Source organism: Pezoporus wallicus, unplaced genomic scaffold, assembly GCF_028554395.1.
Source record: "Pezoporus wallicus isolate ANWC-B61680 ecotype Strahan unplaced genomic scaffold, APGP_CSIRO_Pwel_v1 contig_2908, whole genome shotgun sequence".
In the NCBI taxonomy this organism is placed as follows: Eukaryota; Metazoa; Chordata; class Aves; order Psittaciformes; family Psittacidae; genus Pezoporus; species Pezoporus wallicus.
This window is the reverse complement of record NW_026642179.1, coordinates 3,456,715-3,475,089: the sequence shown is the minus strand read 5'-3', so window position 1 is coordinate 3,475,089 and position 18,375 is coordinate 3,456,715. Positions and strand designations below refer to the sequence as shown.

General features: G+C 41.3%; 1 protein-coding gene across 20 annotated transcripts in view; it reads right to left on the bottom strand.

The window, feature by feature from the left end:
• Positions 1 to 18,375, bottom strand: part of MICAL3 (microtubule associated monooxygenase, calponin and LIM domain containing 3) — a 182,566-nt gene that overhangs the window by 21,105 nt on the left and 143,086 nt on the right. For 15 of the 20 annotated variants that reach the window (XM_057428045.1, XM_057428050.1, XM_057428048.1 and 12 more), the window contains 9 exons: positions 16,281 to 16,346; positions 13,066 to 13,167; positions 12,280 to 12,408; positions 11,788 to 11,879; positions 8,360 to 10,229; positions 7,339 to 7,433; positions 3,744 to 3,794; positions 1,772 to 1,879; positions 924 to 1,017 (listed from right to left, as the gene is read on the bottom strand). In XM_057428045.1, the coding sequence (XP_057284028.1) occupies positions 924 to 1,017; positions 1,772 to 1,879; positions 3,744 to 3,794; positions 7,339 to 7,433; positions 8,360 to 10,229; positions 11,788 to 11,879; positions 12,280 to 12,408; positions 13,066 to 13,167; positions 16,281 to 16,346 (2,607 nt within the window). The remainder of the gene's footprint in view (positions 1 to 923; positions 1,018 to 1,771; positions 1,880 to 3,743; positions 3,795 to 7,338; positions 7,434 to 8,359; positions 10,230 to 11,787; positions 11,880 to 12,279; positions 12,409 to 13,065; positions 13,168 to 16,280; positions 16,347 to 18,375) is intronic. The other 5 variants (XM_057428049.1, XM_057428055.1, XM_057428066.1 and 2 more) reach the window with 2 other exon arrangements.

The window sequence follows — 18,375 nt, the reverse complement described above, 5'->3', positions numbered from 1 at the left end:
AGCAGTAATTGGTGGGAAGTCAAAACAGACTTTTCCTCTGGTGAACCTTCACTGCTTAATCAAGTTCCATCTTCACAGGCATAGCGGTGGCTCTTCAATGCAGCAACAAGCTAAAACATTTTCCAAACACCCATTCCACTTCTACCATTTCTGATCTCTGACCCTTGCAATCAGGTACATAACCCTGGGCCTGCCAGGTATACGCACACTGTATTTGCCTGTTGGATATCTGACTCCTTGCAACTGAAGATGCTTTTTTCCAAATCTTTGTACTGCTATCAGCATTATCTGAATGAAGTACTCCTCCACTCATATGCCTGCCAGATCAAATGATACTCGTTTAATTTCAAGTACATATATCATTTAACAGCTTCACATGGATACCTTTCAGTACACATGTGCATTTCTGCTCTGCACAATTCTGTCGGAAGGAGCCAGTGTGCTGGGCTGTGCAGTGAGGAAGATGTTCTGTGATGGTCCCTTGTAAGGACACTACCTTGATAATCCAACACAACAGAGAAAGCACACACAATTTCACAGTTACTTCCTTAACATACAAAGTGGGTTTTCTTAATGTAACAGCTTTATGTGAATTGCAGCTAGGAAATCCCTGCAATTTTCTAGCTGTAATATCCAGTAATATGCAGAAACAGTCAGACAGCCATTATTAATAGTTGAAGAATTTCCTCATAAGCCTCAGGCAAAGACAAGCAAACTAAGTCTCTGCCGATAGGGAAGTCCCAGAATCAGAAGAAACACAGGAAAAACAAGGCTTCAAAAAGAAAGTAGAAAAGGGAGAATGGATTCACATTGGACTTTAGGCTATAAAGGTCCAATTGCCTTTAAAATCCAAGCAGCTATGGACTACTGCACAAGCACTTGAAAAGAAAACATGAAAAAGCAAACCAAGTTCTGATGGATACCTGCTTCTCCCCGAAGGGCCTTCTCCACAGCAACCCCTCTCTCCTCAAGTTGCCTCTGCTTCTCTTCCACTTGTTCAAGCTGCCGCTGGATGATCTGTTCAGAAAAGAATGGAGCAGAGCCTCAGAAACAGCAATTTTCCTGCTCTGTCTGCAGCACTCATCCAGCACTATGCGACTTCAGTCAAATTGGTCTTTTCAAAAACAGGTGGTTGTATTCAAAAATACACTGCTTTAAAAGCTAACTGCTTCAAAAGCTAGCATCATGGTTCCCCCCAGTAACAACATCCTATCCCTTAATTTTGAAAACACCTTGATACTGACTTATTTGCTACAACTCCAATGACATTCCTAAACTCTAAAGTGAAAGGTGATGCTATTCAGTCAGCTGAGCCCTTACCTTGAGTTTTAAACAAATTCCATCACCAATAGATGATGCCAGCAGTTTTCCAACAGAGAATCTGTTGGAGAATGAATTAAAGATTCATTTGGTAACACTTCACGGAGCAGCATAATCTAGCAAAGCAGTGACAGATGCAGTTTCATCAGGTATTATCTGACTACCACTGTTCCATCAGTGCATGATGCTTCACTCCTCTCCAGCTAGAAAGGTATAATGGTCATTATTTTTCCTCACTGTAAAACTATCATGGCAGGTTTCAGCCATTCTTCCCATCTCTGTGACATTATATCAGCATTAAAATAAGGAGTTAGGAGCAGGGACACTCATGTAGAAATAAAGAAAAGTTCTGTCTCTGGATCTTCTTCTGGCACACTCAGAGAAATGTCAAGATCATGGTGCTTTCACATACAGTTAACTGTCTGCCACTACAAGAAGACTGTGACACTACCTGAGCTCTATGTAACCTCTTTAGCTCCTCTTGCTTGGCTTGTCTACGGGCAGCTTTCTGTACTCGCCGGGTCAGCTTGGCATTCAGTTCCTCTTCTGTGTAGGCTCTCTGAAGGAAGGAAAACCAGAGGCAGATTTTATATGCATGGTCAGAGGTACTGGGGGAGGGATGACCATTTTCTCTTCCAAAATCTCAGAAGGGAGGTGTTCTGTCTTTACCATGGCTGTGTCAAAAGTCAAGTTTCTGTAGGCAAAGGTGTTCACAGTGCAGTGAGCAACAATTTCAGGGGCAAATCAGGAGTGAAAAAGCATATAAGCCAACTGCAAAGCTGTGATTTCATATAATATCCCACCTCTGACTTCCACTGCTAGTGGAAGTTCAAATCAATTTTCAAATCAACTCAATTTCTCAACAGATTTAGCCAAATGGATTTAATTAAATAAATGAGTGCCATATAGAGGGGTCACCTTGATCTCATTTTAAAAGAGGGTAAAGGCATGTCTATGTGAACAGTTACAGCAGTATAAGCTAAGAAATTATTTTAGACTAGGGAAGCTGGACCAGTATTCCTCTCTCCCTATTTCATTCTGGAGCAAGAACATTCGCAGTTGGAAGTTATACTGGTAAAACTGGAAAAAACTACCTGTGTAAATTTGTGCAACTTTTCTGTGAATCAAGAAGGCAAAAAGACATTTGAAAGCCGAATGACATTCTGGTGCGAGATGGGAAATCCCATCTCAAGAGCAACCGCACAAAATTGGCTGTTGTAAAACAGACCAAAGAATCCCTAAAGTAAAATTAGAATATTACAACACCAGAAGCCATCCGAAAGAAGAAAGGCTATGTCTATAGCCTTATATTTATATTTATGCCTTCTATTTATAGAAATAGAAAGGTATTTCCTCCTCCTCTTTTTTTCTCAGCGAAACTAGTTTAAAAGTAAGTCTTTTTAAACATTACTGAAATGGGGTTTAATATCTTCTCAGTTGGTTGCATTGTAGTCTAGGAAGGCTTCCTCTCACAGACTTTTAAGAGTGTCAAAGAAACTTCACAACTGCATTAAGTGTACAGTGAAGAAAAGAGCTCTCTTCCCACATACATGTATGTAAGCTTTAAGCACATGTAAGCTGTGGAGAGATGTCTTCTACTTCTGGGAAGAGATCTTCTCCATGGACAATCAACTTTAAGGACAAAATGTTAAGGCAGACTACCCTGAAATTTGCTTTAGTTACAGTACTGCCACATTGGTCAGTCTATCGCTGGTTCACTGTTCTTAGTGAATAGAGTTTAAAGTAGGACTACAGCTCTGTTAAAAACCCCTCAGATAGGTGGTTAGCCACCACCATCGTTAAACCTCCAAAAGGTTAACGCTTTATTCTCTCTTTTTTCAAATACACAAAATACACAGTGATACCCAAATCAGAAGGTAAAGTGACAGAGGCTGTGACTTTCCTATTGCATGTAATACTGTTGTGACTGTGAAGACAGGACAATAAGAATTTCAGAAAGCAACAATATTCCTGAAACAGAAATGCAACTTCTGTCTTGATTTTAGCTGGATACAGGATTTCCCTAAGATTCCAATGAACTCAATGATTTTGAAGGATGCTGACTGAAGTGTGGTAATTCACTTGAACTCATAGTCTAAGTATTAAAAAAAGAATGTGCATACATATTCAACTGCCTTAAAACCTAATTTGTTCTGAAGCTCAAAGATCATCCACATCATTCTGTACAGTGGTGCGCTGACAGTGGCATGCATTCTAACCAGACAGAGCTTAATTTGGAGCCTAATGCATTCTGGTAGACAACCTCTACAAAGAATTTGCTGCCCATGTCTGCTAACATCTCACGCATGCACAGTCAATGATCGTGATGTTAGTGCACATGTGATGGGTAGCTATGGATTCAGTGGGTTAATATAGGGACATGCAATGCAACAATGGCCAACTAGTGGGAATGGAGACACTACCTTTGACGAATATGATCTCTTGAATGCCAAGGCGTGTGGTACATAGATCGACTTTAAAGGGGGAATGGTAAAGGGAAACAAAAATAAACGTACAAAATGAAGCAAAATCAGTTCAACATTGAAAACAGATGCACAGTAATAAAACAAAGCTGATTTTGAATGAAACATAAAATTGTGCAAATGCTGAACATGACCCAGACTGATAAAGCACAATGGAACTTCTGTCTGCAAAATCAAGTTTCTAGCACTTTCCTCAAGGCTGTTAGCTTTGGCAGCCTCTCTGAAGATACAGTCAGCTAGAAAATACCTTCTTCTACAGGAATTATTTGGCCTTTATCTACCCACAGTTTTAATGTCCACTGATCAACTATGTGCACATACAAAATTTTGGCTTTGGATTTGGACTAATGGTTTATGCTGGGGCATGTTTGGTCTGAACCAGCTCAGCAAACCATGTATTACTCTGTTACACAACTCTCCAGTTACAATCTCACTTAGAACCTCTTCCAGGAGTTGTGTTTGAATCAGAGTTTTAAATTCTCTCTTCTTCATAGAAACGATCATTTGCATTTGGCTAACATCATTAATCATCCTCACTGCTTTGTGACAGGAGAAACACCAGATGGGCTCAGAGTGAGTTCCATGCCCTACAGAAACTGAATCTCCCTGTCTAAAAAGAGAGCCTCTGGAGCTACACTTACGAGAAGGATGAGAAAAGGATGATAAATCAGTAGCTTCTCTATCCAAGGACATTCTGCACCACCCTGTAATACCTTAAGTAAACTACTTAGCATTTACGAGAAAGGTAAACTTCCCTTGTATCATGAAGTACAGGGGACATTGTGCCATTCTGGGCAAACAGCCAGCATTTTGCATTTTTACATTCAATTAACTGAAACCACTGACAAATAAAAAGCCATAGAGCAACTTCAGCATGTATGCAAACCTCAGAAAAAGCAAGCTACCTGCGGCAGTAAAACACATGCCTGGTCACAGTACCACAATTGTACAGGAACACCACCACACACACACACACACAATGACAAACACCTATAAACACAAGACCCACAGGGCATTTACATTAGGAATTCTTTACAAGATGCTTCTCTTGAAAGACACAACATTAAACAACACTGAATTAATTCACTGCTGATCACAAAGAGCAGGCTAAACAGAGCGCATTTTCTGGGAAGAAAGCTCACTACAGTTACCAAAAAAGCAACACAAGCAGAATTTCAGTTTAGAGAAGAAGGGGTTCACATAAAAGTTATGTGGCACACAGGAAGAAATTCTTATCCATATAAATAGCAGGCAGTTCATAATAGCCCAAATATAACCCTTGCATCCCACCAATACAAACCTGGTTTTGCCAGTCTCAGAGTTCAGTTACGTTTCTTTTGACAGCAAGGCATTCCAGTGTTTGCATGTATGTTTACATCCTTGGACAGGATGCAATAAAACGAGGTAAGTGAAGTTCTCAGATTTGTTTCCTCAAAATAAATCAACTCTTAAAAATATTCTTTAGAAAGTAGGCAGATGCTGAGCAAGTAAATTGCTAATGGAACTTCAGCAACAGCAAATGGGAGATAAAGAGACACCACCATACCCTTAACAGACCTGGTGAGATACTTCAGATATTAGGACCTGAGGCATCTACCACTTCTATCCTCTCCAATGCAAAAGCCATTTTAAATCAAAGAAGCTCAGCACAGAAAAAAAGTGATTGTCAAGGTATCCTGAAGTCTGAAAACCAGCATGGACCACACTGAAGCCCTGCTGCTTCCTCCTGAAGGAGCTTATAAGGCAGAACATCAACTCTAACTTTTATCTGAACCCCCTGATTGTGTATCTGTCCTTTGGTAGCCACAGGTACCTCATTCTTCTGCATCTCTTGGAAAATGCAGAATTTCTCATGAAATGCCTTGAGTGCATGCAAGGAGGAATGGAAGGGGGAGAGAAGAAAGGGAGTAAAATAAAAACAAAATGATCTTCCTTTCAGAATAGGTCTAGATCAACTACAGAGAGAGATTAGAAGAGGTAAGTAAACACAGCAAATTTGTACTACTTCATTAACTCCTTCCACCACCTTAAGTTCATTAGTTATTCCAGCTCATTCCACTATATATACATAGAAAGAACTCCCTGTATCACTTATATTTGCAGTACTTCCATACCTTTGCCATCTGAGCCAAATATCAACTAGAACCTGCCATTTGAGACTGATTTGTGCACAACTGGTTGACAGGCTTGAGACAGGAGGCACAGATCACTGCACCTGTGACACTACCATCTCAGAGGTTCTCTTCTTCCAGAGTATTTTTTAACATGTGAAGCAGGCACCACCAGGAAAGGATGGGGGGAACACATTTTTCATTCATCAGTACCAGAAGAGCCTTTGTGTTCTGTGGAGTCAACAGAATACCTACTTGTTCTTCCAAACCTTGCAAACACTGTCTAGGAGAGCTTAGAAGCTCTCAGGAATGAAAGAAGGGCTCTTCCCTGTTAATAATGACTGAGCAGTATGTCTTTCTTACTTTTGCACTAATACTGCCATCCTGGAACTGAAATGAATAGTTTAAAAGCAACTAACTTTGGCACTTTGGGAAAGTGATTTTCCTCTACTCTGCTCTCTTGAGTTTCATTAGAGTGAAACTACTTTGGCTAGAAAGCCATTGATACGTCTTATGGTGTGACATTACAGCACTAGCTAGGAAGGTTGGTCGGAAACAATAACAGCTCTCAGAAGAAGCAGAGTTAATACCGTACCACACTGGAATGAGAACACCAGGCCAAGATCAACTGTGTACTTCAGCTTAACAGTTGTTATCTACACACACAGACAAGTGGAAATAATCAGTAATGGACTCTATGATCTTAAAGGTCTTTTCCAATCTAAATGATCCCAGGTCCTCAAAGAAAGCAGGGTCAAAATGGAAGAAAGAGCTGATGGCTCATCTTTTCTCCAAAAAGAGAAGGTACCAATTGAGACGGTACACATTCTCTTCTCCCAGGAAAAATAAGAAAACCTGCATGAGCTGAAGAACTGCAGCCTATAGCTTACCTCTTAGCTGATGATCTGTCTTGACTATGCTCTTGATGTATGCAAAAAAACATTCCTATCTTTAGTTTGCTTGGAATTCTATCACTTCAAGCTCTCAAAGAGGCTGGTAAGCAACATCCTAAAATCAACCCTTACCAAAAGTGAGAACTGTCTCATTATTATCTTTTTGCCGTAACACTAGAGCCAGTGAAATTCATTCCTCTGACAATAAATGTGTGTTTTCTGCAGATCATGGGCATGCTTACAACAGGGACAAAATACACTATTTTGATTGCAGTATTTGTTGTAAAATAATGTCACAGTGAGGCAACAGATCCTTCTTATAACAACAGCAGGGAGTAGCTTGCAATTTTGAAACCAAGTTGAAACCAACTTATTGTACGCAGAACAGTCAGCCAACTTAGAGAAAAGCCTGTTCCATGGAAAAAACAGTAAAACCAACAAAATTAATCATCCAAGTTTCTGATGTAGTTCTTTAAGCCTCTGATCTGCACAATGCCAGATCCATCTCAAATGTGTTTCCCATCTGCCTACCTCTCGTTTGGATTTCTGGGAGGAGCGTTCCAGAACATCGTCACTGGAGAGGTCGGAGTCCTCTGAGAAACTCAGGTGTTGACGGAGCTGCAAATCTGAGAAGCCAGGAATGAAAAAGGGAAGTTAGAGAACTAGTGACCATTCTTTCTGTAAACATTTCAGAACTCAGCTGCAAGTTGTCTGAATGAGCTTGAGAAATACTCAGTCCTTTTATGGCAGTCTCAGTTGCCCTGCCTGTGACTGCAGAGCTATCAGAGAAGCACTGATCCACAAAATGATCAATATTAGTGAGAAGCTTTAAGAAAACATCACTTTCTGCAAATGCTGTTAAAAATAATGGTCATGATTCTCTCTTTGTACTGTATCAGTGCTCTTACAATATACAGAGTACTTGGATGACAGCAGCTGGCACCATTTTGCCTATTTCTACAGGGCCACAGAAATGTAACATGCTCGCTTTTGATCGCATTTATGGCTAACTTATTCACTGTATCACAAGTTGCCATTAAACATCTCCATCTGCACCTGAGAGATTTACACGAGGTCACAGAATCCCCACTTGAGAGATCAGCAGACAGTTGCCAGATCACTGAGAACACAGCACTAACTGCATCTCTGCAGTCTTCAGCATCCATGGAGCCAGGTTGAAAGAAAGAACAGACCACCCAAAGAAAAGATGCTGAATAGATTTAAAATAGAGATGAAATGTCACAAACAAGTGATTACAACAAACAGTGTTCACTTCTCAAACCAGTCTAAGGCAGAAAACAGATATGCCTTGTATGTATCAAGAGTGAAGCTTTTATTTAAGGATCTATTTTTTTTCAGTAGCCTATCAACTACTTTTGTCAACAAGCAAACATGCAGTTCTAGTCGCTAGCACTTTTCCTGATTTGCCCATTTGCCGCTGGGAAGCAATGTCATTCAGCACAGCAGCTTAATGACAAAGTAAGCCAAATGTACTGTCAAGCATACCTAGCTGTAGGAAAAGTACACAGTGTGGAGCATAGATCTATTATACCTGCAGCTATAATCAGTGGAGAAGCTTTGTGCTTGCCAGAATCCACAGTGGCACTACTTGAGGGAGTACTTGGGCAGGATTTGTCATCAGTCTTTTTCTTCTTGTCTTTCTTATACCCAGAGAAAACAGACTTCCACAACGACCTAGGCTTTGCTGCTTCCTCTGTCCCACCGCTAGATTTGTCAGAAAGCCTGCTGTCATTTTTGGACTTCTTCTCCTTTTTGTTCTTACGAGGGGAGAAAAGAGAAGTTCTTTTTTTACTCTTCCCACTGGAGCCCTCTGAAGAGGTGACAGACCCTTCAGGTCCAGCCATATCAGCAGCAGGAGTGGAGAACTTCTCACTAGCACCATCATGCTTTCGTGTTGATCCCTCTGCTATTTTCAAAGCCAGATGCTTTGGAGAGTCATAAAACAACTCTTTGGTCTTCAAGGGCATAGAAGATGCCTTTCTTGCCCTTGTGGTCCCAGCAGCAGCAGCTGCAGCCATCTCCATATCTTTCATCTTACACAATTGTTTAGCCATGGCATCCCGCAGTGCTTGGCTCTTGACAGACTTCTCTCTGGCTCTCATTCTTTCTTCAGCAAGCTCCTTGGCCTCCACAGAAATCTCAGGCAACACTCGCTTCTTCTGGTTAACCCCTCCTTCCACTGAGGGTGGGCCACCATTTTCTTTGACCAAAGGCAAAAGGCGTGGTTTCTCTGGCCTTGGCCTACTGGTAGGAGGTGTAAAGAACTTCTCATGAAGGCTCGAGTCCTCCGTCCTGTCATCGTAAGTGTCTTCTACATCATCAGCAAACGGAATCTCATCCACACTCTCTGCAAAAGACTTCCGCACATCCTCTTTTTTGGCCTGGATTGGCTCTTTGGCAGCAGAGGTCGGCTCATGGCGTGGGGGAACAGGAGGTGTTGATGCTGGTGTTGGAGGTGACCTGGCTTCAACCTCGTTCTGCCAGACTGCTTGATGCCTCTTTCTACGCAAAGTGGCTGGTTCTTCACCCTGAGGAGGCGGTGGTGGCGGACTTGATGGAGGAGTAAGCATAGTAGAGTCAGAAGTGTTGAAGCTCTGGCTAGCCATAGTTCTCATGTTAGATGAGCTCTCCTGAAGGCCAAGTCCAGAACTGCTGGATACATCTCTTACTTCACTGGAACTCCTTAGCTCTTTTTCTGATGGAGACTTTGGAGTCAGAAGAGAAATCTGCTCATTTTCTAACTTGGACAATCCCTGTCTTCTTGGGGCAGGTTGGGGTTTTACAAGATGGATCCTTTCATCCCCTGAAATCTTCTGGCTATTAAAAGTCTTCAGAGGAGTTGTCTCAAGGGCAGATACATTAAAGTTCGTCTCTGAGCGTTTGTTTCTGTCTACTGGGGTGAGCCCTAAGCTCCTCCGGATTTCAGCACTCTTCATCCAGAACTCTTCTACAAGGTTACTCCGTTTTAGGGCTTCTTCTGCAGTAGTAGGGCTCCCCAGTTTTTCCACCTCACTATCCTGGCCCCTGAAAACTAGTTTGGCTAAAGGAGTAGACGTTAAGGCTGGGACAGGTTGGAAGCATACTGGAGGCGCCACTGGGGATGGAATGGATGTTTCAGCAGAAGGCAAAGGCTGGGAACAGATAGGCATTTGAGCAGATGTTGCAGATGAAGCCAGTGTTGGTGATGCTGGCTGAGACTCTGCCATCGATGTGGATGCAATGGCTTCTGGTGATGCAACTGGCTGGGATAACACTGGTGACGGTGGTACCAGAGGGCTCCTAACTTTCCTGTCTTTGGGAATTTCATCCTTTGTTCCTTCAAGAAGGAAAGGCTCAGGAAAGAAGCGTGCCTCTGGAGATTTTATTGCACGGGATACTTCAGCCAGGGGATCTTTTACATCCTACAAAAAATGAAACCCAGAAATGTAGTCAGTGGGCACATCAGAATACTGGGTTTTCTTTTGTTTATTTGTTTTTGGTTTTTTTTTCTCTTCCCCTCTTTTAAGTAAACCATCCAAGTATCAAAATATGAAACCCCACACACGTAGAATCTCATGTGCAGACCGGGAACATCACTTAGGATTTCTCATCAGGTATCATTCTTTTTGCTGCCCTGATGTATAAACTGTCCTCTGTAGATGTCAACAAGGGAAATATAATTTTTAGATTACAAACAGTAACCTAAACTCCAGGATTCTGTTTCTGTCTTTTCCTGCTCTCTCTCTGAATTTCCAACTCTGTGTATTGTGGTAGTGCCTCAACTCAGACAGATTTGATGCAAGTCTCTCTGGCTCTCATCAATATAGCACTTTCTGCTGGCTAGCATCTGCTGTAACGTTTTCTTAAAGCAGGGGGTGCTTTCTCTGGTAAGAGTAAATTAAGATGTAATTCCCTTGCCCCATAATGGTGTGATAAGTCTTGGTTTTCGTCTCCTATATCTAGATTACCATATTACTCAGTAGCACAATTCACTGACTCCTCTTACTGAGTTCTGATATTATTCTTTCCAATGGTATCATTTCTACCAGTTTGCTTTTCAGTGTAGACAGTTTGGTGTACGGGACACATGAGCACTAGAGCATAAACCTACCTATCTGTGTACTTATATGATGCATATTAAACACCCAGGTCTTGAGTACAGCATTTAGGCACTGTCCTGATACAAAAAATAACTATGTCTAATAGAATCATTAGATAGTGCTGAATAAAGAAAACAAAAAATCCAACCCCTTAATTTTAACAGAAAGTGAATGTTGTCAGTGATTGCTGTCAGTAAACCAGGTTTATCCCATAATGTGTCCATTGTAAAAGTAAACTGGTTTATGACAAAACTCTCTAGGATAAAGTCTAATCCTTCAGTAATTCCTTAAAAACAAACTCCTGGGAGGGAAAAAATTGAACATTTTAAGGGTCATGTACTTCCTGATCTGAAACACCAGTAGCTGGAAACACATTTGCATGTGGACTCCAGGGCTGACAACATGACATGTCTCACATCCCTAAGCTGAACTATGTTGTTACTCTGGAAGAAATACGCATAGCTTTAACTACTACTAAGTAATACAAATATAATATTGAATTGCAACTATACAGAATCTGCTTTTAGTACAGAAAAGATAGCCAAACAAGGACAAACTGGAAACACCTTGCTTATGGCTCCCCTTGTTCATCTTATCTATCTCTTGTTAAGTGCACAATGAAATGAAAATATCCTGCAGAATTCTTTCTAGGGCTTTGTGATGGGAGCTTGTGTGACTGTGACAGAGCCTCTACATACTGAAGATAGTACATTATTATTTTTTTAAGTCTACATGAAGTCAGATTTCAAGTTGATCAACACAAATTACAGAGACAGGAAAGGAGGAAAGCACACTCCTGTAAGCCCTCATTAGTTTATCCAGCAAACTCTTCTACTGAACTACAGATGGTAAGCAGAAAACTCCACAGATTCTTTCTTACCTCTGCTTGTTTTGCTTTGGGACTTTCAACTGGAGACAGAGGAAGAACAGTGTCACTAGGTGACTGGATAGGGATGGATGGCTTGCATGGATCTAGGGAAAGCAAAAATGTTTCCAAACACACATGAGACCGCTAATATTATTTTCTTTTTTAGTGTTACACACAGCAAGCAGTGACAAATTTCTCCGCTCTTTATAAACTCTAGATTGGACATCTGGAACATAGACAAAAAAATTAAACATCAAAAATAGCACAAGCTTTTGAACGTGACTTCAATCAGGAAAAGCAGTTGGATGCTTTCTCACACTTTAGGAAGCTGCAGTTAATGGATTCAGAACATTCTCCTCAAAATGTTAATGTAAGCACATGCCTTGCCACTTAGAGTAGAAGATGGTGCAAATACAAGAGACTGTGTTCTCTTAAATCTAATAAATGTATAGACTACCTTAAATGCAACTAGAATCATTCAAACATTGATGGAAAAGCTATTACCTTCTGTCACACTGTAAGAAGCACCTTCTGCTTCTTCTTCATCTTCATCTTCAGAGACTTTTAGTTCTGGCTCTTTTGTGCCACCTTGATGTAAGCGAAACTCTGCTTCTGCATCAGATGGGATGTCATCTGATCAGGGGTGGAAAAAGGGAGAAAAAACCCAAGAAATATTGGATACAAGTGCATCAGGACCTCTCTTTATTATCCAAAAGTCTTTCATAATCCTTTCCTCCTGTTCACATGTCGCTAATCACTTTCAGAACCCGAAACATTTCAATCCTTTTTTTGTGTGCTAATTAGAGTCATTTAAGCAGTAAATGATGGATTATTAGTATAAATAACTAAATTAGTAATTGAAGTCATACATTAATGGTTTTCTGGCAAATTTTCCATGTTTCCTGGCACAAGCAGATCATTTTACACTAGCAAGGGAAGACTTTCTGCATAACATTGTGGGCTTTTCACAAATTTACTTCTGTTTCTGTTATTCAGCAGGATTAGTACTGAATATGGATACGAAGCAAGCCTTCTAGTTAGCAGATGGTGAGAGGACACAAGAAATTTGTTCTAAAACACACAGCATTGAGGTTCTTCTGTTTCTTTTTCTCCTTCACTCCTGGCTCCCTCTTGATTATTTGAAACAACACCCCTACATCACTGAAAATAAGATCAGGTTTAACAAAAGATCATACAAAGTATGATCACAAATACCCTCATACAAAGTATTTTCTGCCAATAAAATTCTGTTCACACAACAGGTTTAAATAATGCACACTGGCACCCTACCGTCATCCAGCTCTGCACCCGTGTCTCCCTCTTCACCTGCCTGCCCTTCTGTGTCCGCAGGCTCTGTGCCCAGCTCATCCTCCACATCCTCCTCACATGGAGCTAGAATGCATTCAAATATTGAGGAAAAAAGGAGAAAAAAAGACACTATACAGTGAAAGGCTCTACATTGAACTGCACCAACACTTTATAGTGGAGATATTCATTAACTGCTGCCAAAACAAGAAATCCTGAAATGTGTCACCTTGAAAGACATCTATGGTGAAATGATACTTCCAGACTCCAACAAATCAAGGAATGCCCTACCCTGGGGAGCCTCCAAGGCATTTGCACTTAAAGCAGCCAGGGCTTTTCTGAGCAACAAGCCTTGTGCAAAATCAAACAAGAAGGAGACTGGGAGGACATCAAACCAAAATGAAGTTTACTGTTCTTCCAGGAAGATTAATATTTTCTTTACCACAGCAGAACAGTTGCCATCACTTTATAGCATACGTGTATTGGGTGAAAACTGGAATCTCACAATGTACCACAACTGTTCATCTTAAAATTGAAACAGGCTTTTGAGGGTGTAAGTCAGAGATAGAGTCCACCTCTGTGACAGATCATTATTACATTTGGAAGCGTTTAACTCTGTGCAGGGCCCGAGACACTTGTTATGATGTACAAGTAACTGGGATGTAAGTTCAGACATTTAAAGTGAATAAAAAGATATATTCAAAACTTCCAGTTACAGATCAGAATTTGATTGCTGGGTCAAAATAAAGAAAAGATTCTTGAGCTTATAACTCTGAAAAGGGCATCTGACATTACTACTTGTGACAGGATTCAATCACAAGAGGAGAAAGAAGACTGTGGGGGCTGAATTTCATTATTAAATAATACTTTTTAAAAAACATAAACCTTATGACACCTTGTCCCATCTCATGCTATGCATGATTTTGCTTAACTTTTGTTTGTTAAGCAGTTTCATAAAACAATTTAAACAAACAAAAAACTGAGCACTTCCAGGGGTTGGTAGTTTTTGCATAGCAGAGTCAGTCAACTACATTTTTAGATTGTGCAGTGAGTTAGCATCAATTTGTGTTCAACAACATGCAGATATTTAACTCTGCTGTATATCCTATTGCAAATGCATACACAGTCAGCGTGTATTATTAGGCACGATGTTTGCTAACTATGCACATAGGATATGGTCCTGTAACGATGATAACAGACAGATTTATAACCTTCTTTGTTGGACCTATATGAGTAAACCAAGCAGTGCAAATCTCTAGACCTGAATGCATACAGTGTCATGCTATCATCTTTAGGAGGACTCCTGGCATGGCTCCCAGCAGTGGCTCCCATGGTAGGGTGAGAGGCTGTTTCCAACAGGCAGTCCAGATGCAGCCTCCTGATTCTGTAGCCATATGGGAGTGATTTGTCCTGCACCAGCTTTCTCCTGCATCAGGGAATAGGCCCTGATCCTTTTTGTTTACTAGTGACAGTGTGAAATGGTTGGAGCCATTTATATGCTTAGCATTGCTAATTAGGAGAATCTTGAAAACAAACCAACCCTCCCTAAAATTGAGGTCTTCCAGCCTCTCCTCTAATACAGGTTTCTGTTTATTTCAAAACACAGCCTTCAGTGGCTGGTTTGTCGTCTTCCTTCAACCACATAATTTATCTTTTCCATGCTTTTCCCCTCGTAGTACTAAAACAGATCATATGGGCTACTTTATTTTGTCAACTACTGTGAAAAGGCAGTTACTCTTACATGTGATAAAGCACTGGCCTACTCCCTTTCATCAGAGGCTTATAAAACCCAGAATGTTGTGGATGTGGAGCATAGGAGACCGAATCATATGGCAAAGGCTGGACTGCCCAGAAGGGCATTTACAAATCTTCTGAACAAAACCAGTGCCCCAGTCTGATTGTTGCTTAGGTATACAGTAGCTTATGTTATTTTGGAAAGAATAATGTCATGGGATGGTTTTATGGTAGCAGCAAACGTGAGTACTTGCAAAAATGTAACTCTGATGTTAGAATATCTGATACCACTATGTATATGTGTGTCTTCAGATCCAGAAACCATGAACTGACATGAGACATACAAGGAATGTTGGAGAGAGGGGAGAAAGTTCTTGAATAGGTTGGTACACAAAACTTCACAGATGATTACAGAGGCAAAGATAAATAACAACTTGGTGCAAGGGTGGATCCCATTGAGGGACATGGAGAGTTTGCAGGTGGCTCGTTATACTATACATATACTGCGCATATACGTATATGCAGTGAGGAAAAGGAGCAAGAGGCCAAAAGCTGTCACACCATAACTCAGAAGCTATACACTATGGCAGCCAGAAACTTGGATCAGCACTTGGCTCATATCAGCTAGCAGCTGTGAGCAGACTGCATCATGTGCAGACATCTTGTAAACACTGCTGCCTTTGCAAAGCAGCAGCAGAAGCAAAGGTCTATAGGCAAGCTAGCTATTCTGATGTACCAAAGCAACTCAGCTGCAGATCAACTACCCAGCCACAACCTGCTGCTATTCCACTGGGTTTAACACCTTCTCCGCTTTACACAAATTTACACCTTTACTGTAATCCCAGAATCTTCATGCTCATTGGTTTTGTAATAGAGCTTAGAGGACCACATAAAAAAGGCAGCTGAGCTCTACCATCCTCCAGCTTTCCTGAGGCTTTCCTAAATAATGTGAACCCCAAGTCAAAGGAGACACAACAGCCATCACTATTCCCAAAGATCCCAGCTTCAACCTTATTCTTCTTTCTGTTTGCTTCACCAGGTAACTACAATTTGCAGTTGCTAGAGAACTGCAATTGCTTTAAGTGTTCTTTGTGAATCATTCAGCTGCAAGAAAGCCCCATGTTCTTTTAGTCAAGGAGCTAGGGAAAGAATAAGCAGTCCAGTCTCCAGTTTACGAAGGAAATTGAAGCACTCAGCTAGATTCTTCCTTCTACATTATTACTCCCAAGATAACCTCTCTGTGTGGCCTGCCTTCAGGAGGGTTACATGGTTGAGTTCATGCAAGAATGGACTATCTGAGCAAGGCGTGCATGCACACTCCCCCTTCCTCCCTCCCTCCACGTCCAGTCATGCAGTAGCGACAGGGCCGTAAGTTCCAGGGTTAAAGTACCAGCTCAGCTGCTGAAGGCATGGAGAAGAGACGGGCAGGGTTATTGTGCATTGGAATACATAGAACATCACCAAACTACCTCCAGGGACCGTCTCCAGCCACGCCTGTACCGCCTCATGGCGTACGGAGGGAAGGTCGGATGCTGAATTTAAAAAACAATAAATTGTAAGAAATCAAAATTAGACCATCAGTAAGTGTCTAAAACAGAAGAGTGACAGAGGGAAACTTCAGTAGCAAACACAGGAATAAAACCTATGAGATGTTAAAACAACAGATTCCAGGCTTGGGATTTAAATGGAGAGAACACACTCAGAGACCTACTCTTTCTCTAGGAGCTGTAATGTTAGAGGAAATAGAGATGGCAAAGTGAGATGGGTTGCTGCACTGCTGTACTCCACTTGAAACTCTGCAGAGGAGGGAAACTAAGAGATGAAAGAGCTGAGCAACAAGAGAGGGGCAGTCCTAACAGTCCCAGAACCTCTGCTCCCAGGTGCGAATGCCAGCAGACAAAGAAGAGCACCCAAAGCAGAATGAGAGTATTGTCACGCTATCCCAGGCTTTCCCAACAAACCTCACTGCCACTGCTGCAGAAGGTCTCTCCAAACATCTTGTATCGCAAAATACAGCTCACCCAGGAACAAATTTGTCTATTAAATTCAGGCTGAAAACTTACAGCATATCCACAAGTACATGGATACGGGGTGACAGCACTTTGAAAAACCAAACTGCTGCTATACCTGCATACACCTGTACTGTTATATGACAAAGCAGCTAATCGATCAATCAGGACTGTCCCAGTTTGCCCCAGTTTTAGGGGAAGGCAAGGAAACACTGCCTTCCCTCCCAAAAGAAGCTGGAAAGACCACAAAATCTATTTTGGAAGGATCATATTTTTCTGGCTGGTGCACCAGCACACTATGGAAAAGTAGTAATTAGAAAATACAAATGGAAAGAAAAAATTAGACACTAGTGATACAGATCCTCAAGCAGAAGCTAAAGTAACCTTAATTGTAGCAAGCTTAAGAAACATTAAGCAACTACTCTAGAATACTGAATGTTACGGACAGTTGAACTTGTTTTGTGGTTGTAGTGGGAAGGAAACATCCATCTCTTATTTGCATGGAGCAGATTTCACACTGGAAAAATCACAGTGCATTCTACAAACTGCAATTATAAGCATAGACAAGCATAGACAAACTGATCTGTAACAAACTGGATCAGGGTTAAAAGACCAAGCCAAACATCTAGAACTACAAGGAAAAGATAACTATCTGGAACAGAATATGACCAAGCAACATGAGGTAAAGCCCTAGGCTTTTTTAAATAGAGATCAGTCATTTAACTTAACTTCACGTCTGCTGTAAAAGTATGCTTCCCACAGCATAATTACTGCCTCTGCAATTCTGGCACAGTGGTCACAGACTGAGAGAACAGCACTGTTCACCAACTGCATGGTTAAGTCTAGGCTTCTGCACAGGCAAAGCACCTACGACAATGTTGTGGTTTAACCCCAGAAAGCAACTAAAGACACGTACTTACCTTAAGACACACTGTAATACAGTCTAGAATAAGTTCAGCAGGGACTGCTGGAAGGTGCTTACAAGAGAACTAGACTACTGGCATTTTCCCCTTCCAAAGTTTTCCTTCAAGTAACTAGCAACTCAAAAAGGTCACACCTCACTTCAGAAAACAGATATACTGTCATATCTTAAACACAGGGCATCAAAACCACCACTGATCACATTTGCAAGCTCTTTGAATCCCATCATTCCTTCCTAATAACAGACACAGTTACACTTTGAAAAGCAGCAGCAGAGAATTACGCTCAGTAGAGAACCTGACCCTGTTCAGTCTTTGCTGTAGTAGCCACACAACATAGTCCTTCAGCTTTCCCTGAGGAAGCACAGAGCCCTCACTGCCACAAAACCCACAGCTATCCCTAAAGCCAGTAACTGAGTGCTAATTGCCAGCACTATCAAATCATGTGTGCAGTGACAAAAAATGCTATGGAGTCAAAACAGGCAGACAATGGGTGAGAAGAAGTCACACCACCAAGGAGCTGAGAAAGCAGTCATTTTAAGCAGACACAGACCTGAAAAGCAAAATGTTTAACCAAGTGTAATTTCAGTGTAATTTGGAAGTAGTTCCTTTCAACCACTGCTGCCCCTGCT